We start from the raw sequence: 23021 nt of genomic DNA, 5'->3' as shown, positions 1-23021 counted from the left end.
TCTGAAATGACCGCCACCTGCCCATCCACTGCCAGACAAGATCTTATAAAACAAAGATAGTCTCTCTCTGCGTGTTTGTTGCTGATGGAACCACGCAAGCTCTTATCCAACTAACTTGTAAAATATTTGAGGGGGTGGGGGGCGCGACATTTTTCTGGAAAGGCATTTGCTAAATTCTTTCTCACAGAGGACGCTCCATTTGTTGGAATGAGCTGACCTTAGCACTGACTTGAACACAGTCTGATTTTTGAGGATGTCTCTTTCTCTTTCTCTCTCTCCATATACATATATATGTTGATGAACGGTCACGTTCTCTAATAGAAAAAAAGCTACAAAAAGTTGTATGCATTCTTGCCTGTGCTCTAGCTATTTTTAGAGCAGTATTATTTTTTAGGATTAGATATTGTATTATAAGCTCTATCACATACTTTCCAAATTATAGAGATTTAAACCTGTATTTCCCTTCTAAGCACCAAAATTGGCATTAAAAATATTTAATTAATTTGGCACATCTTGGCCATATATGATGGTACCTGGTGCTCCCAGCAATGCTCAGGGGACCGTGTGGTTCCAAGGATGAAACTCAGGCCTCTGGCATATAAAGTTACTGGAGCTATCTCTCAACCCCCAACATATTTTTATATATCTATAAGAACGTTCTGTGTATCACATTGTGCTCAAAACAGCAGCCATATGCTTAGTAATACATATTACATCAAAAAAGTAAAGACACAGTTTGGAGAATTATAGGGAACTTAGTATTTGTGATGACATAAGCATATCTAGAGTGATCAGAAGAATTCCTTTTCACCAACTCCATGAGCTATCCAAAGGCATGACCATATTAATTAGGAAAATTATATATAATACAATGTTCCAGGCCAGGGGAGTTTGCAATTGGAGAAGAGAGCATTGTGCATGAGCTCATATAACCTAGAAAGAATTCTTTGAGGATGGGGAAATTTTATATTGAACAAAGGCTACCACACACGTAACAAAACACATGTCATGTCAGGAACTTGTAGATTAAAGAATATAAAATCTGTGGGGGCCGGGGAGATAGTTCAGTGGGTTTTGTGCTTCACGTGCAAGAGATCCAGGTTCAATCTGGCAACATGTAGCTGCCTGAGCACTGTTCAAGCACCCCCAGGTCACTAGAGGGTTTGGTCCAAAAGCAACAACAGCACACAAAATCAGTTTAAAATGTGTTTGGATGTATATAAGCCATTTGGATGGAAATTAGGCAAAAGGCTAGAAAGTGAGGTGTTGAAGAAAACTGCACAGTGACTCTAATCACTCATTCATTGATCAAATGTGCATTGCAGAGAGAAGGAGAAAGAGAATGAGAGAGAGAGAAAGAGAGAGAGAGAGAGAGAAGTTCACTGAACTTATTATATGCTCAGCATTGGCCTGGATGATAAGAATATCACACTATGCAAAAACATGCCCTGACATCATGAGTTTGTACCAATATTTTAAAATATATTAGGTGCTATTTTATACTCCTGTCTAGGCAGGGTGGAGTATGTGGAGCACTCCTGTGCCTCTTTGAGTACAGACAGACCAGAGCCATATACACAACTCGATTCATAAATAGAAGCATTCATTCAACTTGACAGTAGGTAGCATTCTTGATCACTGTGCATGCTATGAAAAGCACAATATTAGTTGATTGTATTTGTTGGTGTAAGATTGTATAGTCTAGCTAGGAAGTCTTTACATGTTGGTTAAAGGTTGTAAGTAGCCAGGAAGAGACTTAACTTTAGAATATAATTTTTGCATTAATGTAAAAGGGAAGAGTCTGGGGTAACTCAATGGCAATTGTACTTGAGTGGTTGTTTCTACTCCATTGTGGGACCAAAGTAAAAGATTCTCAGTTAATACACTCCATTTTTTCCCCCCTCACTTAGTAGAGTTGGGTTCTGCGGGCCTCTCTTCCAGAAGTAAAGTAACTGGCTTGTAAGACGAGGAACCAAATTGATGAGTATCACTTTCCTCTACTTTTCTGCCGAGGACTTCGTTTGTTTCTATCTGGTTGCCTCATTCATATGGAGTGTTTGTCTTTTATATTATCTTGTGTAATTATGATGTATCTCGTAGAAAGAATGATGAACCCATTTCCTCCGAAAACAGTGTGACTGAATTTAAAGATGGTTAAAAACTTGAATCCCCATGAGCGCAGATGAGCAAGCCATCAACAGACATTTACCATGTAAGCAGGCTCCTGGGGGAAAGATTTGGAAATGATAGCCAAGATGCAGAGAATGTTTAAAACATGAATGTCGCCCTCGGTTTTGTCTGTGATGCACATGGTAACAATGGAGCTCAAACTCGAAAACCCAAACACTCGTGAACCAGCAGAGGCTAGACAGAGTCAAGAGTGATACCTGGGGGATAAAATAACCCGGAGGTAGAAAGACCGAGTCTACCTTCCCAATTTCCTACTGGTTCCCTGCAATGCCTTTGGATTGATTTATTTTGCTGAACCTGTTTCGATTTCCACAACCTGGATTTAGCCACAACCTTTTACGGTGGATTTCCAGGAGGTTGAGCTATCAGAGACAAGGATTGCCACTGTCTTGTACTGGGCACTTGTATTATGGCTGTTGCTTATTATGATGGGGACAGCTGTCCACTGGACTAGTGTTTGCTGACTGTATGCCATACATTCATTCACTAAACGAAGCCCTCCCTGTATGTCTGGATGAGGGGTGGAAGGTTGAAAGAGGAATTTGGAATTTTTCTCCTGCAACATCACCAGGAGAAAAATTTCAGAGGGAAGATCACCCCAGATCTTTTTACCCAATTATTCTACCACCTCTGCTTGAGCACTTGAATCTCCACTGTCTGGGAAGCACCATCTTTACCATCAGCTTCAGAAGATCACGTAATTTAACAGGAGAGATGGGTGGCATATCCCGTTCTTGGATAGAAAGATGCAAGAGAGAGAGAGAGAAAGGATAGTTAAAAATAGTTTAAAAGAGAGCAGCCACATGCAAATGCCATGTAGGGTAGGATGGGGAAGGAGCTGAGTGTTGATGTGGGTAGATGTGTGTGGGACCACACGCCCGAGTGAAGACAAAGGCCAAGAAGCCTGCATGCTGTTCTCTAAGGGGCTGCGTGTTATTGGCAGTGTGCTCCATTGTTTCTTTGAGCTCCTGATGCATCCTCAGCAATTCCATTCAAAATTCTTTCTCAGAGAGGTTAGATCAGCTCGTTATTACTGGTTGGGTCATCCGGACTAGCGTCTTCCCTCACTGAACCTGGTGGGTTTCTGCGTTGCCTTCCCACTGTGACCTTCGCATTTTGGAGTTGTGTGGGGTGTGTTGTTGTGCAGTGAAAGCCCTCCCTGTATGACTATATAAAGGGTGAAAGATTGAAAGAGGAATCTGTATCCCCTTCACCCTTGTAGCATCACCAGGAGGCAAATTTCAGGGTGAGGACTTGGATCTCAGACCCACCCCCAAATCTTATAATATCTTTGTATATTTGCGGTGTTATGGAGAGGTGAAAAAAAAAGGCACAGCCACGGACGCTCTTTATGGGCAGCGTTTAGTCCTGACCTGGGGAGCAAGATGGTGCAACTTGGTTCGTGTCAGAGCCCCACCCCGCCCCCCAAATGCCATGCCTCGGGTCTGTGAACCTCGGATGGTGCGTAAGATAAGGAACTAAAACTGCCTTTGAATCGGCTACTTGGGAACTGTTGGGGATGGATGTCGTTCTGAGTGGCATATTAAAAATATTGTTCTGATACCCATCCCTTCACCAGTGCTCATATTCCACCACCAAGAATCCCAGTATAGCTGGGATGGGTATTCGAGCATTGTATAACTGAGATTTAAACCTGAAAACTTTGTAACTTTGTAACTTTCCACAATAAAAAAAAAAATATCCAAAAAAAAAACCATTTAATAATTTATTAAATATCTAATGTGCAAAAAAAAAAAATAAAAATAAAAATAAAAATATTGTTCTGGGGGCCGGAGCGATAGCATAGCGGGTAGGGCGTTTGCCTTGCACGTGGCCGATCCGGGTTCGATCCCCGGCATCCCATATGGTCCCCCAAGCACCGCCAGGAGCAATTCCTGAGTGCAAAGCCAGGAATAACCCTGAGCATCGCTGGGTGTGACCCAAAAAGCAATATATAAATATATATATATATAAATATACATATATCATATATATATCACATATATATATATTGTTCTGGAATGTGTAGCATCCACTGGAGAAGAAAAAAAAGCCTCTGACAGTGGTGGTGGCTTTTTCGGGCCAACTCAGGAGAGTGACCCGCCTCACAAGGCACTTTATAGTCAAGGAAGGGTTTGCCAGAGACGAGTTGCTTTAGGAATGAGCACCGTTTCAAGGTCATTTCAAGAAGCCTATCACTCTCTCTCACTTACCCGTCCACAGGGTCCCTGGAGGAGCACCGGGTGGAGGGCAGGGGATGTTCCATCTAATTCAGCCTTTGGCAACCCCCTAGAAATGTCCCTCGAGAAGTGGGGTGCTGCCTTTTCTTCCCCCTTGATGTGATTCTGGGAAGAGAGCGGAAGTCTCGCCCTGGAGAAATGCTGCCGTCCAATATTATTGCCAGAGCCCAGGGTAATGTGCACATATTCCAAAGATCTAAAGAGTCGGGAAATTAAATAAGAACACGGAGACCAGGGGCTGGCCTTTGGTCGTGAGCGATGGCTGGCTGCTGAGCGAGAGACGCAGGAAGGCTCTGAAAGGCTTCCAGCTTTCTACACTTTACCCTGGCAAAGAATTGGGAGAGCGAGCTGGCTGTGTGGGCGTATTCCTGAGCCGGATGGTGGAATTTGTGGAGCTGGTTTTCCAAGTGGGAAGACCCAGAGGGCAGCCTGAATAACCAAGGCTTTCACAGAAGGCCAGGGCGGAAGGGAGTCTTGGTAAAAACATCGATTTTTTTTTGAGGGGATCAAATCATGTCGATTTCAGTTATTCGAAGAATCTGGGGGGCAGGTTTTCTGACCATAGCCATTAGCCGTTTTTTGAAGCTTTTGCCCTGTGCTAAAACAACCCAGCCAGATCCCAAATGTTTCTCCCTCACAATAACCCTGTGAGGCAGGTGATATGGGCACACACACGTGTTGAGATGGGAAAGAGTGACACAAGCTCCATGACAGTGGGCAGATGGCATCTGGGTTCACTTTGCTTTTGAAATCTGCACCCTCGGGCCAGAGAGAGTCCGGCAGATAAGGCTCTTGCCTTGCATGTGGCCGATCCTGATTCTGTCCCCAGCATCCCACATTGCCTGGTGCCTTTAGCACTGCCAGGTGTGATGACTGAGCACAGAGCCAGCAGCAAGCCCTGAGCACTGCCGGAGAGCACCTCCCCACCCCCCAAACCCGGCCCTCCAACCCAAACCTCAGTCAAATGTGTACCCTGAACCATCACGGGTGTATCCCTCAGAGAAAGTCAAGTCACACACTCCCAGGGGCAGGAAGCTAGCTCTGACGGTCGGAGAATATCCCCGGGAGGCACAGGGCCCCAAGGTTGAACCCCAAAACCCCCAGGCCTCTGAGCTCTGATGAGTGAAGTCCCGTGATTCCTGGCATGGCAAGAAAAGGCCCAGGTCATGTTAAAATTACCATTCAAAGGAGAAGACCAGTAGGGGCCACATTTACCTGGTCTTGAGCCACCGTTGCTATCTCACTAGACTCAGAGAGGCTCGTGAACTCAGCATTTTGTTTTGTTTTGTTTTTTGCTTTTTGGGGGGTCACACCCCATGATGCACAGGGGTGACTCCTGGCTCTGCACTCAGGAATGACTCCTGGCGGTGCTCAGAGGACCCTATGGGATGCTGGGAACCGAACCTGGGTCGGCCTCGTGCAAGACAAACACCCTCCCCGCTGTGCTATCGCTCCAGCCCCGAATTCAGCGTTCTTAAGAAGAAATCATGCCCATCAAACTACAAGCCACGGCCGCTTGGGCGACCGACTGGCACGGAGAGAAGGGTAGAGGCAAGTTAGTCCACTGACAACCGTGCCTGGTTCAAACCAGTCTCTCGGTCGCCTTCACTTCATTTCCCCTTTCCTTGGGGGCCCTTCCTGGTGCGGTTCAATATGCCCCAAGCCCCTTCCTTGCTTTCCCCGTCCTGACGTGGTCACCCTTGAGTTGCCGGCTCTTTATTTTCTGATGGGTAGAAGAAACTCCCGCCTCTGCCCACTTGCTGATCTCAAGTGAATCCCAGCTAGCAAACCTGCCCCAGTCATGCCACGGAAAAGGAGGCCGTTCCTTCCCCTCCCTCCAGATCTTCCCGGGCACCGTTTTTCTCCCCCTTGCACATCTAAGCGCTCTCTGTTCTCGGGGCAGCTGCCTTGAGTCCAGCCCCCGCACACGGCTGCCCTTTCTCGGCCTGAATGGTCACCGCGGCGTCCTCAAGATCCCGTCGGGGGCTGGAGGAGAGCTGGCCGTGCTTTGATTTCGGTCCCAACTAAAAATAGACCATTCCATCAGCCACGGACAAAAAGGGACAAGACTTTTGAGTGTAACCTGGTGGCCACGCCACCCCTCCTTTGTGTCCGGCAATGTGTGTGGCAAGCGGGTGGTGAGACGAAGGTCTTGTTCTAAACTGTCCCTCTGTCGAGAGCTGCTGTCTTCACACTGACATGTTGGGCCACCTGAGGATGTCTGGGGTCCGTGAACGCACTGTTGGGAAATTAACGTGTTTGGGTCTTGTTGCTTCTGCACGCACCTGAGCAACATGTGCAACGCGCACGCACGCACACACACACACACACACACACAAAATAATAATTATAAGTAGGACCTTATAACTAGGGGGTGGACTTTACCTTCTGATCTCAGCTTTGCTTCCTTTCCAACCCACGCTCCGTCCCAAGCTTGTGCGTGAGTCCCGTGTTGCTGCTCGCTTGCCCCTGCCGTGACTCAGGTTCCCGGGGAAAGCCCGAGCTAACTTTCGCCAGTTGTTTCCCTTCCACCAAACACTTGACCTTGGAATCAGCAATTTACAGCCCTAGAAAAGAGGTCGCTCGGGGGGAATTTAACTGTGTAATCCTAGCCCCCGTGTGGCGGAGAGGAAGGAGGACTGGAACAAAGCTGGTGAGACCCGATGATTGGAATTAGGAACTAGTCGCTTCCCTGTGTTGTCTGAAACGTGGAACCTCGCTGACAAGTGGACGGGAAGGCGTCCCCCTGGGAGCCCCAGTCTGTGGCCATCGGGCTTCCAAAACTCAGTCACAGGACACCTGCAAGAAAGCAGTGTGGCCACACATTTGGGGGTAGGCGGGGAAGAATTCAGGTTTTTACCTTCCGCTCAGTCTCTTTCCTCCCTGCACCTCTCACTCTGCCTTGCCTTTTATTTTCACCACAGATTAATGATGCCAGGCGAGAGAGAGAGAGAGAGAGAGAGAGAGAGAGAGAGAGAGAGAGAGAGAGAAAGAAGAAATCCCCCCATTTCAAACTTTAACCAGAAAACCTCGGCGTTGCAAGCGCCAGTAATCTTGGTGTGGTCTCCTTTCTTTTTTTAAAGACAATTATCAAGACGAGGCATTTGCTCCGGCTTTTGTTTACCCGTGGCAGTTTGTCAGCAGTTATGATAAGTAGAATTCCATCTGCCAGTTAAAACTACGTTGCAAATTGCCGTAGAAATTAGCAGCTTTCATTTTTTTTTTTGCCTACATAAATAAATAGGCGAAATAAAGCGCACGGAAATGCCTCCTCCTCCTCCTCCCCCTCCCCTCCACCCCCACCCCGATAAATAAATAAATAAATCACACACACACACACACACACACACACACACACAATAAAAAAATCACAGGTACCCGGGGCACCGTTCAATGCCAATCAGCCCAAACCCAGAGCCACATGGCGCTGATCTCAGTTTCCAAACCTTGGAAGCTACCCGAATGTGTTTCTAAATGAGAGAGGCAGTGGATCATGCTCGCGGAGATAAAAACAGAAGCTGCTAGGCACGCGGCTGCTGTGTGGCTTTATTCTCAGAATCCTTTGCCTGAAAACCCGCTTCTATCTGTCTTCCTTCGGCGGCGCTCTCTCTCTCTCTCTCTCCCATCCCTCTCTCTCTCTCTCTCTCTCTCTCTCTCTCTCTCTCTCTCTCTCTCTCTCTCTCTCTCCCCTTGCCCCGTCTTTCTCACTGCTCATTGTTCTCTCTCTCCCTCTCCTCTCTCTCTCTCTCTCTCTCTCTCTCTCTCTCTCTCTCTCTCTCTCTCTCTCTCTCTCTCTCTCTCTCTCCCTCTCTCTCTCTCTCTCTCCTCCCGCCTTTGATGCCCAGCCCTGTCACATTCCATTGACTCTCGCTCTTCTCTGTTCTTACACTCCAGCCTAGCGGCGCCTGCAGCAGCCGCCTCTCGGGCGAGTTTCAGTCATGTGTGCAGCCCAGTTTGATCGAGCTTCCTAGCCTGCCTTTTCCCTCTTACAAAAGATTAAAAGGTGGCGTTCACATTGCCCCTCCTGTGCCTTCCCGCAGGAGGGACTTAAAAAGGGACAACAACCACCACCACCACCAAAAAAAAAAAAAAAAAAAAACCAAAAAAAAAAAAAAGAACTCATCAGTTTCAATAAGCAGTTTTCTAGCTTGGCTAGGGGTGGGTGGGGTGGGAGAGGCGGGGGGAGATAGGTGGCGGGGGGAGTGGCGGGGTGGGGGGTGGCGGTGCCAGTGGATTGAGCGGTGTAATTTGAGACTGGTGGTGAGGATTGGGCCAAGCTAGAGATGCTGCAAGCCGCTAACAAGGGAAGGAAGCCTTCAGCTGAGACAGGTAAGAGAGTCCATCGTGCATCGTGCACCGGAGGGTTGGAGCGACCGGCTTAGTTAAATCTGTTTTCACCGGGTCGTAATTGAGAAAGGCAATTGCTACCGAAGCCGATTCTTTTTTCTTTTCTTTTCTTCTTTTTTTTTTTTTTTGCTTTTCTTTTCTTTTTTTTTTTTCAAAGCCGGTCTCCTTTTGTGTGCCACAGAAAGTACCTGTATTAATTTTGATGAAACGAGAGCATGCAGCCCCTTCCATTGCAAATAGATGTGTCTAGTTCAATGCGTTGACGGCGAAGGGTTGCTCCCCCGTTTTATTTCAAGGGAGAGATGAGAACGGGGATGTGGATCCGACCAGCACTTTGCATTACGCGAAATTCTAAATAGCTAAAAGGAGGCAGAAGGGGGGGGGGGGGTGGCGGTGGTGGTTGGTGGTGGAGGGGGTGGGGGGAAAGGAAGAAAAGGAAAGAAAAAAAAATCCAATCGATCCTGATTTTAGGAGTCCGGGACTTCCACCACCTGGGGGAAAGCTGGCATTTGAGAATTTGCTTCTGAGAACTTCTGATGCGTTGTAATAAATTTTCATGGTGGTGGGGGGGGGGTTGGGGGGTTGATCGAGAGGGGAGAGTTTATTTAAGTCAAGCCGCTGGGGCGGGCGGGCGTGTGTGTGTGTGTGCGTGGCGTGGATCTTGTCAGCGGAGCTGCTCCGGGGTCCGCATCCTCAGGCAGTTCAGTGCCTCCTCCTCGGTGGTGGAGATGAAGTGTCATCCCAAATGACAGAAGAAGTTCAAACATCAGGTGAGGGGATGTTTTCGCACGGGCTCGGGAAATAAGAAAGGAGAGCTGAATTATGACAGTTGGAACTGCGAGTTAACTCTGGCCCGTTTGCTGGCCTTCGGGGCGCGTCTCCGTGCCGAAGGGGGGCTGATGATCTGTCTCCGGGTCGGAACTTGGTGATCCCCTTCCTCCGTGGAGGTTCCGTGGTGGTGGTGGGGGGGTGTCCACGGCAGGCAGGTGGCTCTCGGGAAACCGGTCCCTTTTGTGCCTTCTGAATGGGAGTCGTGGCTGGAATTTGGTGGCATTTCTCCTTTAAAGAGCACCGGGCTGAAGCTTGCTCAGACTCGCAGCTATTTTCACATTGAGCAAACAGGAAAGGCAGCAGCTTGGTGGAGTATGCCGGTGCCTGTATTTTTTGGTGTTTTTTTTTTCTTTTCTTTTTTTTTTTTTGTGGGTGCTGCTGTTGTTTTAAAGTTTGTATGGTTTGGGTAGAGCCTCGGTTTGCGGGTTCTGTGTTCATTGCCCCCCCACCCCCAGCTGTTGCGATGGATTGCCGGCATGAATGAATTTGAGAATGTGATATTTAAAAATAAAAAAAAAAATCTCCAATTATCCTGAGGTTTCATTTTGATAGACATAGGAATTGTGTTCAAGTTTTTTTACCTAGGGGAGGTTTCTGAAAATGTTTGAATTGATTTGAGTAGGGGGGGCGGGGGGCAGGCGGGGAACTGGTAAAATCTGAATATTAAAAGTACCTTCATTCTGTTTAAAAAGAAGAAAAAGAAAGGGGAAAAAAAAAAAGAACCGCTTCTTGGGAATAAGATGCAAAAAAGCTGACTTGAATGCCTCCCTCTGGTTTGGTTCTTCTACAAGGATCTGCTCACCCTGGCTTTGTTGATTCCAGAAACCACCCTCTGAAGGGGAATTTTATTTATTTATTCAGTGGTGAGGTGGTGAATGTTTTTTTTTTCCCTTCATCCCGAGTTTCCACACTGGGCTGGCTTCTCAGTAGCTGCCTTCGGCTGGTCCCCAACTCTCGCTGGTCCTTCTGGCATCCTGTGGGTACGGCCCAGGAATCTGATTTGGGCTGGCTCTCGGGGTCTGCTGGATGGCAGGGAGTCGAGTCCAGCTGGACAAAGGAGTCGCATCTTATCTCACTGAGAGAGCGAAGGAGAAATCTCCAGCCCAGAGCTCTCATACAGGTGTGGGGAAACTTCCTTTCCCCCCCATAGTGGTTGGAAGAGCTGAGAAAGAGGCAGGCCTGGGGTGGGGGGGGGGAAAGGGAATGTTTAATGGAATTATGCGGGGGGGGGGGGACAGCTTCCTGAGTTCTGCAAATCACACCCCCATGTTCCTTTCCTTTGTCGACTTAAGAAACTTTGCAGCCCCTTCAGCTAAGCTCTCCCCGGACCCCACCTGCCTTCCTTTCCCCACTTTCTTACCTAAAATCTATCTGGTCTCGGATGCTGGATGACGCCTTTCCGTTGAGCCTTGTCAGGCTGCCACTGAGAATGACAATTACCCTTCCAATGTGTGGCCAGGGCCGCCGAGATGTGCCCGGAGAAATATGGTGTGTCTGTAGCACAGAGGTAGTTGGAGTTTGTGAAGGAAAAAGCGTCTTCAAGGTGAGGAGATGGAAAACTGGGAGTTGTCCCTTCCAGGTCCAAGAGCACCGTCCGGAAGAACAAAATCCAGTTAAAGTTGGCAGAAAGCGTCTCCGCTGTCCGCTGGATGGGAGTTCAACGTGCACTTTTTAAGCAGATGGCAACTAAAACTATCGGTGCCCCAGCGATCTGATTCTTATAAATAGCATTTTTCTGACTTTTCCAGTAGATGTTGCTGAAGAGCAAAGAAAAGATTATTTTTTTCAAAAAAGAAAAACAGGGAAAAAAAAAAGAAATGCAGTAGACTTAGAAAAAGCCAAGGCAAAAAGAGCCTTCTCCCCTAAACTCCGCTGATGGCATTTTGCATACTTTGCTAATTAATGAATGATATTGAATCATTACCTTTTATGATGTTCTATAAAAAGCTATTAAGACGAGCTGGATTTTAAAATTATGAGATGATTCTTCTTAGTTCCTATATATAATGTCTGTTGGCTGTTTTCTATTTTTTAAAAAAAAAAAAAACAAGTTAACTGCACATTACTATTCAGAACATTTCATCCCTGAATGCTAAAACCCTTTAACATGCAAATATGATGTCAGAGGAAGAGCTGAAATAGAATACCCTGAGAAGAGTAATGATCAAACGCATTATAAAAATATGCACCGGTTGCCAACATGTAATGAAATATTAAGAAATTAAAAGCATGCAACCTCTAAAGTAATAGAATTTCATTGCTCTGAGACTATTTTCCCACTGAATATTAAGTGCTTAATAGGTCTATCTGTTAAAAAACAACAACAACAACAACAATCAAAAACCTACATGGTTTGTCACTGAAGTTCTTTCATAATATGATTTTGAAAAATTAGCCCAATAGGATTTTCCTCAGACTGGGAAATGTAATTAGCATTGGATATTAAGTGCCAGATTTCCAAAAGCAAAAGCCATGGGACTTGATGAAAAGAATGTGTGTGTGTGTGTGTGTGTGTGTATGTGTGTGTGCATGCGCGCGCGGGCGCTCGAGAAAGCAGAGAATAAGCTTCAGTGCTAAAAAGACCCACATAGGAACTACCCTGCCTAGTAATCATGCCGATAAAATGACAAAGCCATCCCAAAGGATCCCACCATTTCAAGTACCCAGACACGAACTGATGCAATTTCAGGCAACCAGTGACCTCTGTCTCTGGGAATATTTATTTCTGGAAATGATCACTTAACTGATTTCAATTGTGAAAGAGCCGAGTGTCTCCTGTCTATTTAGGCAGTGCTGGGAGAAGCTATTCCAGAAGGGTGTGTAGGACCAGGGGGCAATTCTGTATGACAGAGGTTCTAGCTTTTCTTCAGCAGCCCAAGTTTTTTTTGCAGTGGATTTTTCTTGCTTCATGGAAGACCTTCTTTGTCAGTTTTCCTTCAGGGAGGTGTGAAATGCCCAATAGGGTGTTTTGATTTCACACTTATTCACTTCCCTTTTCTGGAAGGGAAAGGCTTATATTTAAATGACCCGAGTGCCACCTTCTGCTCCTCTTTCCTTATGGGCACTGTTTGTCTGCTGGGGTAAAGATGTTTCTAGATTTTGCTTGCTGTCGCTTTCACGCAAACTTATACTTTTGTGCTTGCCCCCTGGTGAGAGATTTAATTTCGTTTATTATTTTTTTAACTTTAAAATAGGAAAGGAAAAAAAAAAACTTTACAGGGAGGCAGGAAGTTTGTGTTTGTTATTCAGGCTGGTTGTTCCCTTTGGTGGTTTTCATTCTTTCGGGATCACTGGTAGACATTGGTTATGCACAAAACGTTTTTAAGTTAAATATTCCAAATATTCCTTTAAACCGTATCGACAACTGCCCCCACCACCATTAGTATGACTGGGTGCCTTAGAAAGACTAAAGATGTGAGCATACCTGGGGAATTGCATCATGGGCAGTGCATCGTGCCACGATCAAATTCTTCCTTTAAAAAGCAGGTGAAAAAGAAAAAAGAGAAAAAAAAGTGACTTGAGGTGGGAGGCTTCGCAAGCATGCTAGGCCTTTACTTAGGAGGGAAACACAAACCATAATCTTCCTAAGAGTAATCTGAGGGATCCCGGGAAAAGTGATCCCCTTCTCCCCAAGAATGCCTGATACCCATGTGGTCAAAAAACCTAGAATGGCAACCCCATGAGTTTTATAGACACTTCAAAGATGCGATGAGCATCTTTTGCAGAAATTCCCTTGTGTAGGAGAATGGAGTGAAATTAGGGGTCTGAGCTGTCCGCCCCCACCCTACCTGCCTACCCGAAAGACACTGAAACTCCTTTGAAGGGTCCCATCTGTTCTTTCCTTTGACAGTGGTCTGCAGAAGCCAGAGTTACCAGTGGAATTATGGCCTTACCTTTCAAGGATGTTGTTGGGAAAACACTGAGAATCCCTAGAAATAAGGAAGCTAGAAATAAGGGAATCGATCTCATTCGCCTAAATATATGTGGTCAGAGAGTTGCTCTGAGAAATGTCTTTGTGTTACAAATATTGCAGTTTCTCCTGTGTAGTAGGGATACCGTCAGAGAGAATTTTTTTTTCCAGCTAGATGTATGCTCCTAAGCTTGGGGACGTGGCTGGTGGCCGAGAAGGTGCAGGATTTCCTCCACTACGAACACGACTAACGGTTTTGTTCCTCTTTCTCTTCCAGACATTGATTCAGATGGATTTTTTTTTCATTATCTTGAGAGTATTTTCTCTCTCTCTCTGAAGGTTTCTATACTTCATTTATTGAAATTAATTGCCTGCCAAATTACCTATGTGTCAGTTACTTTCCATAAACCTTGAGTAACTTACCTTGAACTCTCGAATGTCTAGCATGTTTGACTGACAAAGCCAGCCGTGGAGATGGTGCTATAGAATGGATGTACATACAGTGACATATAAGATGTTTCCTTGTATTCAATACGTCTCATCCTAAGAAGGAGCACACATAATCGTACAATTAAGTCCGCTGAATGCCAGTCTGGCCTTCAGAAACGGATGTTAGCAACCTCTTCAGATGGCCAAGGTCACCCAACTCACCTTGGTACCAGGCTCTTGGATGGATGAGTGGCTTGCCTTGTTCCCCGACCACTCTCATTGTTCCACTTCCTCTTCCCAAGCTTTTCATCTTCCCACCATTTTAATACAATCAGAGATGGGGGCTGCCCATGACATTCACACTTGACATTATCAAACACAAAAGACATCACTCACACACTTGACTGCATTACAATGCAAGGGGAAAAAAATAGATCCCAAAGGCTTAGAAATTATTGTTTCGTACCTTGAATGTAGGTGGATTTTTTTTCCCCCTCTATTTCTCCCAACCTACCTCACTTTGACTATTTTGCTTCTGTGTGTTTGCAGAGTTCTGAAACCTGGGAAAAAAATCAGCTCTCACAAACCCGTCATAGACGGATCTTTATATTCACCGGAGGGATGGTTGCAATGGAAATCTACAACTCTGTTATTATCTGTTATTAGCTATGCTCCCATCATCGTTTTGCGTGGCTCAAGGCGGCGTACGGCTCTGGGCTTGTCATTTCCAAGTCGACGTCAATCCCTTAGCCATCGGACCGCTCCGGCCCAGCCTGTCCCCGACTTACACCTCTATAAGGTGTTGCAGTCACTTTGTGATGGCTAGTCAGCTCAGAACGCTATTGCTTCCCATGTAATTCTAGCCATGAAATCCCTGTGTGTTGGGGGTGGAGGTGGGAGTGTGTACAATTTAATATAAATGTAGCTGCAACCTCCTCTTACTACGCGGAACCTTCTAGCGTGAGAGAGTTTGCCCCCAAGTGCACTGCCAACACTTATAAGCTGAACAAATAGTGCTCTCAGATTGTGGTGAATTGCTTCAGTCGTATTACATCATGCATCCAGCGTTGTGTGCTGTAAAACAGCCGGCTACATGGTATCCTACAGGTTTAATATACTTCTGCAGCCTTGTACTTGGGACGGATTTCTGTAATTGGAGACAATCTAGCGAGGAGAACTTTTTAAGCCATCAGAGGCCAAAATACAAGTTTTTGAGAAATGTGGCTTTGCAGGCTTGAAACGGAAGGGATTACAAACTTCCCTTAACTGGACAGCATCATAATTGCCTCTGTTGTACTGTCCTGATTATCCGGGGTTTGAATTTCCCACATTAGGGATTAATCCAGATTTCTTCTCTGACTCCCCTCTCGTCTCTCTAACTACCTGACATGCGTTCATTTTTCTGATCATCGGCACCTCTGTGAGTGGTGTGGAAGGGCGTAGTTGAGCAGCAAAATCCAAACCGGCGAATTATCCTTTCAGAGGGCTCGTTATGGGGGTCAGAGCGATTGTACAGCGGGTAGGATATTTGCCGTGCACACGGCCAAACCCGGGTTTGGCTCCCAGCATCCCGTAGGTCCTCTGGGCACCGCCAGGAGTAATTCCTGAGTGCAGAGCCTGGAGTAACTCCTGAGCATCATGGGGTATGACACCCCTGCAAAAGAAAAAAGAGCTCATTATGTAAAACTGTAAAACCCAGAGTGGAAGTATATATATATATATATATATATATATATATATATATATATATATATATACACACACATATGTGTGTGTGCATGTGTGTGTGTATATGTATATATTATATATATGTATATATATATCACCTCTTCTATATATAATATATATTATAGAAATTTTAAGTCATGCACTAACGATGACTGATTTAAATTTTGGTTTAGAGGAATTCCTCTTTCCAGGTAACAAGTAATGTCTCGCTAAGGCTGTTAATATGCCCATCTCTCACACGCATGCTCGAGAAGCAAAACATCAACCTATCTGAATGATGCCAAGTAGTCAACCTCATTGTTCTGGCTTATCTCACTCCCTCTTTATCACCCAGACCAACTACCACTTTGAATGCCCTCTTTAGGTACCAGTGCCATGCTTGGAGCAAGCAAAGGTTCTTTCTACAGGTGACCAGGACTGATGACAGAGTCCTATGGCTGTGGTGCTGGTGCTATCCAAGTCTCCCTGAGCTGTGTTCCAGTGCCCGTCCTATTCCAAGGCTCTGTTGTTCACCGGTTGGCAGCCCCTGGTGGTGAATCGGTTGTCTTTCAGATGTGGCCCTCTGGAGGTCTTCAGAATCCCAGGGACGTGGAGTATTTTATGAGTTTTCAGATACCACAAGAAGGTGGAAATGGAGAAAAAAAAATAGAAGGTGTCACTGGCTTTTCCAGAGAGAACCGGGTTCCCAAGATGGGCGTTGGCATTGCGCGTCCCCTCCTAAGTTCGCAGAGGAGAGTTCTGTCTTCCTTCTGCCGGATATCATAAATTAGAATTTGGTTTCCTTTCCTTTCCTTAGACACCAGACAGGCATTTCCCAAACCCCATAGCTTTCCCTGCCACTGTGTCACAATGCCATCATTTAACACACTCCTTCCTTAGTCCTTCTTATTTGAAAAATAAAGTGTCGATAGGCAGAGACATAACCTGAGGGGCTGGAGCACATACTTAGCATGCTGAAGGCTCAGTGTGGTCACCAGCCACATGATCCCTCAAGGACCATCAAGAGCGACCTCTGAGCACTGTACAAGGAGTAGCCACTGAGCACCATGGGGGAAGGGGTGACCCCAAGAAAGCACAAAAGAAAACAGGAAAAAACATGACTTCAAATATCTGGTTGCTCTTCCAGGTGCCTCATGAAACTCCCAAGAGTTTTTTCTGCTTCTAACTTCATGTAAAATAAATGACGAAATACATACTCTGTGATGGAATTGGCACATAGATACTCAGGGACACGAGGTATCCACACTCTCTTGACATAAACATGCTCTCCTCCCAAGAGTGAGTCTACAGAAATGTCCATGCAATTGTCAGTATTGCTCTGTGGTTGACGATGTGGTTCACACCGTATGCTGAAGAATTCTTTAAACAGTAATATCGTATATAAAACTGAAGATGAAAAACCTTGATAACTGTTAGAAAAGTTCATAATCTAGTCACCAGTTTATATATATGTGTGTGTATGTGTATATATGTGTATATATGATGCTTATCACTTGTGTGTACTTTTAAACATGCATATACACATAAGTAAATGGTTACTCCATATATGTATGCTTGCCATGCATATGATCAGTGTTCCTATATTATCTATAGCTCTAGAGAGCCTATCTACAGCTCTATGGCTTATCTATAGCAATATTTATATCTTTATTCCAAAAGAGAGAACAACAAAGGTGAATATATTAGTAAAACGTAATGTGAGTTTTTTCCTGGTGAAACAAAGTGTTTTCCCCGGCTCCCAGTTGTCACTTTACCTGGCACCAGGGGTGCCAAGTTAATAAGATCTAACTCTTTGGGAGTTCATGATCTCGTAGTTACTCTAGACTTACTCTCTCAGTGAATGTCGTACTCGTGGGAAGGTGTGGTACTGGGAAACAGTGTTAGGCCACAGTACCTGGATTGTCTGCCTCCCCTTCCTGACAGTCCTCACAAAACATGGCATGCTTTGCTTGGCTGGAAAGAGATTGAGAAAATAATGTAGCAAGTACAATTTTTTTAATGTATCACCGTGAGGTACAATTACAGACGTACAAAGTTTCATGCTTACGTTTCAGTCATACAATGATTGAGTACCCATCCCTCCATCAGTGCCCATTCTCCACCACCAATGGTCCCAGCATCCCTCCCACCACCCCCACCCCATTCTCCCCACCCTCACCCCGTCTCTGTGGCAGGGGATTCTCTTTTGCTCTCTCTCTCTCTCTCTCTCTCTCTCTCTCTCTCTCTCTCTCTCTCTCTCTCTCTCTCTCTCTCTCTCTCTCTCTCTCTCCTTTTGGGTGTTGTGGCTTGCAATACAGGAATTAAGTGGCCATCATATTTGGTCTACAGTATAGCAAGTGATTTTTTTTTTTTTTGCTTTTTGGGTCACACCTGGTGATGCACAGGGGTTACTCCTGGCTCTGCATTCAGGAATGACTCCTGGTGGTGCTCAGGAGACCATATGGGATGCTGGGAATTGAACTCAGGTCAGCCGCATACAAGGCAAACACCCTACCCGCTGTGCTATCGCTCCAGCCCCAGCAAGTGAAATTTTTGAGGAAGAATTTCCTCATGTTAGAGGACCTGGTCCCAGCTCCACGTAAGTCTGGCTTTCTGGAACATCAGTCTGGAGCCAGTTACTCTGTTACTCCTATGTCCTGGCTGATCACAGCCCAGAGAAAGGGTGTCTGTTTGCTCTTCTGGGGGCTCCACGCAGGTGAGAATACGGGGAAGGCTTAGCATGAAGTTGGCACACCTCAGGCTTTGTTTGAAAATGCATGCATGCAATTTGTGTATATTTTTTCCTGAGGTGAAACCCGTGAATGGGGTTAGAAATCTTTCTCTTGGAAGCATGTTTGGTGTTTCGAAAGGCATCTTGTGTTTGATTTATATGCACACACAGATAGTCTCTAGAGGTCAGTAGAATGTAAGAAATGGGCAAACAGCCCTGCCTAGATGAGACCTGGATATTCTTGAGACGATTTTTCAAATGATGAAATGATGATATCGACTAATGACATCAGGAACTAAAATCATTAATCAGTGTTAGCAAAAAAGTCATGTCATTCTTGTTCCTGAAATTAATCTAATCTATTTGTTTTAAACAAATTTTAGATAAATGAACATTTACATGGCAAGAACCTTGACAAGGAACCCCAGCTGTAATTACTTTATTATGGTTTATTATAATACTGCTACTTCTTCAGAACCATTTTGCAAGGTATTTTTAATCTTACCAGAACAAAATGGTAACTTTTACATCCAAAACATTATTTTCTATTTTAGCTGCCAATTTGGTCTCCTCAAGCCTTAAAAAAAAATGAGTGATTTGATGATTTATGCATTGCAGTCCTATTTGTTATGAACTAAATGTCCCTGATGTTGGAAAATGTATTAGAAAATTGTGATTTATTTGATACATAAAGCTGAAATTGTTGACAGTCCCGCAAATTGCTGCACAGTTGAACATGTTTGTCAAGTTTTTCTCTAACAGAAAAGAGCCAGGCACCAAACACATGCATAGAAAATGATGTGTATTTGACAGGATGCCAGGATCTCTTGCATCCGAAAAAGAAGCATGCAGCCCCGTGTCAGGTCTGATCCGAATGTGAGAAGGAATGAACATCATCCGAGGTTGCCTGCCTTGGCTTAGATCTTAATTTATCTTGCACACATTATAGCCACCTGCACCAGATGCTCTATTAATAACCTCTCCCTATACGTTGACTATCACCAGTATTGTCTATGTGTCTATCCTCCATCCTGGATTTTTCCTTCCTCTGTGAAGAATAAAACACCGTGGATTGCAAACCCAACTACCTGCAGGGGGACGATCAGGAACAAGACATTAGGACGTGAGGGGGACAGGGAAGAATCCGTTGGAATTTTAAAAAAAAAGTTGTCTGGAGAGAGAGAGAGAGAGAGAGAGAGAGAGAGAACAGGTGTTAATGTATTTGCCTTGCAAGCAAGCTCACCCCAGTTTGATTCTCACCAGTCCTACCAAGAGCGACCCCTGAGTCCAGAGCCAGGGGTAACCCCTCAGAACAGTAGAGTGTGGCCCTCAAATCCCCCCTACATACCCACCACACACACACACACACACACACACACACACACCTTTGGGCTTCCCAAAGAAACATCCTACTTAACATCTTAAGACTTTGATCTGCCAGAGTATTTAAAGGCACAGTGGAGAACAGCAGCGTGGATTCACTCGCCAAGCCGTCCTAATAGATATTTGATAAATATTGAGAGAGCATTTCCAGCGCGCAATCTATTTCCTTTCCTGCCAGATTATTCATTGAGGAAGCGCTGGCATTTTCCCCGTGCCACGCACACGCGTGCGCGGTATAATTGGTTGCCTTGTGAGTTCCCACTCCCCCTCTGCCTCTGTGCCCCTCTCTGCTCTCTGCAGCTGCTGCCTCCAGCTCTGCCCCTCCAGACAAGCCGTCCCTCAGTTCTTCCAGCTTTCCTCCCGGCGCCTGTCCTACTACTCATCCTTTCTTCCTCCTTCCAACACAGCGGTTTGCCCCAGGCGAACCACTCTGCGTCTTTTCAGGTCTCCGTTTTTTTTGGTTTTTTTTTTTTTGACGTTGTTTCCTCCCAGAAGTATTCTTGGACTCGCCTTCCCTCCTTCTAAATGAGACGCTCCTAGAACAATGCATTTGCCGCATGTTTAACACGGCTCTCAATTTAGGTAGCTGCCAGTTAACGTGCTCCTTTCCCACGTAGGCGGTTTAAGCTCAGGGAGGGCAAGAACCATATGCTGGAGCTTGTCTCGGCTCGAAGAGGATGCCCAAGGAAGCATTTGGTAGCGGAGAAGGTCACTTAGGCAGTCAGTCTTGATGGAGTGTTCAATGAGAGAGTCACAATCCGTTGATAAAGCGCCCTCAAGACGAGCATTCTGCAGATGACACATCTTCAGCAAGCTGTAAAGGACTCGCGTCTGTGTTTGAACTCCAGTATGATGTGAGGACAGTCCCCAGTAGCCCCCCGTCTTCTGCCTCTTCTGATCACCCTTGGCCAGACGCAGGGCCCCCTGGTACCAGATCAGAGCCATCCTTTCCCTCGGCAGGAGTGGGATGCTGTTTATATCCCTTCCCTCCTCCTCCTCAGCCTCCAATCTTGGGGCTTAGCATGGAATAGACTGAAAAGGCCAGGGGATAGCGCAGTGGTCAGGGCACATGCCTGGCACACACCTGACCCCAGGTTCAAATCCAGGTACCACCCGGTCCCCAGATCATTGCTGGGTGCAACCAGCCCCAGAGCCCTCTACCCCGGCACCCACCACTGAACACACCCAGCTCTGCCAGATGCAATAGCTCCAACAGCCAAGAATTGCCAACAGGAATCCTGGACTTCCTGAGTCCCACTTAGAAGCCCCCTTCCCAAGTGGTGGCCTATTTCCGTGCGTGGAATTGCTTTGGGGTGTGTACCCTTGACTTCCAGACACTCTCATGAAGGCCCGGAGCAGAGCAACCCCAGATATGGGATGGAGCCCACCTTGAGATGCAGGAAGGCCAATACAGAATAAATATTGCTTTATTGTTGGACTGGAACCATAGCACAGCGGGTAGGGCGTTTGCCTTGCACATGGCCAACGCAGGTATGATTCCTCCGTCCCTCTCGGAAAGCCCGGCAAGCTACCGAGAGTATCCCGCCTGCAAGGCAGAGCCTGGCAAGCTCCCCATGGCATATTCGAGATGCCAAAAACAGTCACAAGTCTCACAATGGAGACGTTCTTGGTGCCCGCTCGAGCAAATCGATGAGCAACGGGATGACAGTGATACAATGATTCCCCTGACTCTGAATGTGACAGGGACTAATGAGACATTACTGGAGCCCGCTTGAGCAAATCGATGAACAACGGGACGACAGTGCTACAGTGCGACAGTGCTTTAGTGTTAGCTGAGTCTAGACGAGAGTTTCTCAGCCCTTTTCCTGCCATAGCCCATTCCTGTCTTGGAACTCACCCCAGCCTACCAGTTGGGTCCTTCAGTCTTCTACTCTGGCCTCCGTTCATGCACACTTCACCAGTGCCACCCCCTGGAATATCATGGGGAGAGGCCAGGGCGGAGGTAGCTCCCAGATGACCTCCTGTTGAGAAACGTCAGTCCAGAGGACCCAAGTCACTGCGTGTGAATCTTCTCCAGCCAAATCAGACGGAGCTGCTAGCCATCTGGCCCGTTCCTTCTCCCCAGATGTTTCGGTACAGACCCGTCCTTGTGGTGCGGATTTGCCAAGGCGACGCTCTTCCTGGTGGCTGGTAGTTGCCAGACCCCAGCAGATGCCCAGTCTTCCTTTGAACGCCTATGGCTTCCGTCTGCATCCTAGCGAGGACCTCCCAAGTCCCCAGAGACACTTCTTCTCTGTGGATGGACATCAGAGAAGGCGGGACAGTGTCCAGGGCTCACCACCTGCCCTCTCCATCCTGCTGCACTTTTGCGTATTTCTTTTTTTTTTTTTTTTTGCTTTTTAGGTCACACCCAGCGATGCTCAGGGGTTACTCCTGGCTTTGCACTCAGGAATTGCTCCTGGCAGTGCTTGGGGGACCATATGGGATGCCGGGGATCGAACCCAGGTCGGCCGCGTGCAAGGCAAACGCCCTACCCGCTATGCTTTAGCTCCGGCCCCACTTTTGCGTATTTCTTCTCTTCTCCCGTGGGATGGCCAGGCGTGCTCTCGGGCACACGAAGAAAGCGCTCGGGATCGAATCCAGGGCTCCCACATGCAACAAAGAGACTCCTGCCCTTTGAACCATCTCCCCCACTAATTTATTCCTGTGTCCCATTGGAGAGGGGACTACTCCTGACTCTGTTCGGGGCTCACTGCTCAGAGAACCCCACAATATCAGGGTCCTAACCTGTGCCTCCCACAATGCACACCTTGTGTCCAGCCTTGGCTGTATTTTCCCAGGCCCGGTATTAACTTGTATTTCTGTAGTCCCAAAGTAGAAACATGCTGGGGCTGGAGCGATAGCACAGCGGGGAGGGCATTTGCCTTGCACGCGGCCAACCTGGGTTCGACTCCCAGCATCCCATATGATCCCCTGAGCACCGCCAGGAGTCATTCCTGAGTGTAGAGCCAGGAGTAACACCTGTGCATCGCTGGGTGTGTCCCAAAAGTCAAAAAAGAAAAGTAGAAACACGCTCTCACAGGCCCCTGAAAATATCGTTCAGGATTGGGGGAATTTAGCCGTGGAAGCATTTTATCTTTCATGATGTAAGCTCAGCCGAGTTTGGGCTCTTACTGCCTGTTAATTCTCAGGTTTATGATGTGTTTGGTGAACAGTATGAGGAACATGGAGGGAATGGCATTTAGATACGGTATCTTCTCTTTATTCATATTTTTAATTACTTTCTGCCTTT

General features: G+C 46.4%; 1 protein-coding gene across 9 annotated transcripts in view; it reads left to right on the top strand.

The window, feature by feature from the left end:
• The window catches only part of TENM2 (teneurin transmembrane protein 2), a 1321709-nt gene that overhangs the window by 632889 nt on the left and 665799 nt on the right, over nt 1-23021 (top strand). Inside the window, exon 1 of one of the 9 annotated variants that reach the window (XM_055129740.1) lies at nt 8618-8759. The exons of 5 other annotated variants lie outside the window; for them this stretch is intronic. In XM_055129740.1, coding sequence (XP_054985715.1) covers nt 8714-8759 — 46 coding nt within the window. In that variant the 5' untranslated portion in view covers nt 8618-8713. Of the gene's footprint in view, nt 1-8617; nt 8760-9416; nt 9548-23021 lie in introns of those variants that run through there. 3 more of the 9 variants (XM_055129745.1, XM_055129743.1, XM_055129746.1) reach the window with 3 other exon arrangements.

Source organism: Sorex araneus, chromosome 2 (genome assembly GCF_027595985.1).
Source record: "Sorex araneus isolate mSorAra2 chromosome 2, mSorAra2.pri, whole genome shotgun sequence".
Lineage (NCBI taxonomy): Eukaryota > Metazoa > Chordata > Mammalia > Eulipotyphla > Soricidae > Sorex > Sorex araneus.
Note: the sequence above shows the minus strand (reverse complement) of the source record. Positions and strands in the feature narration are given on the sequence as shown.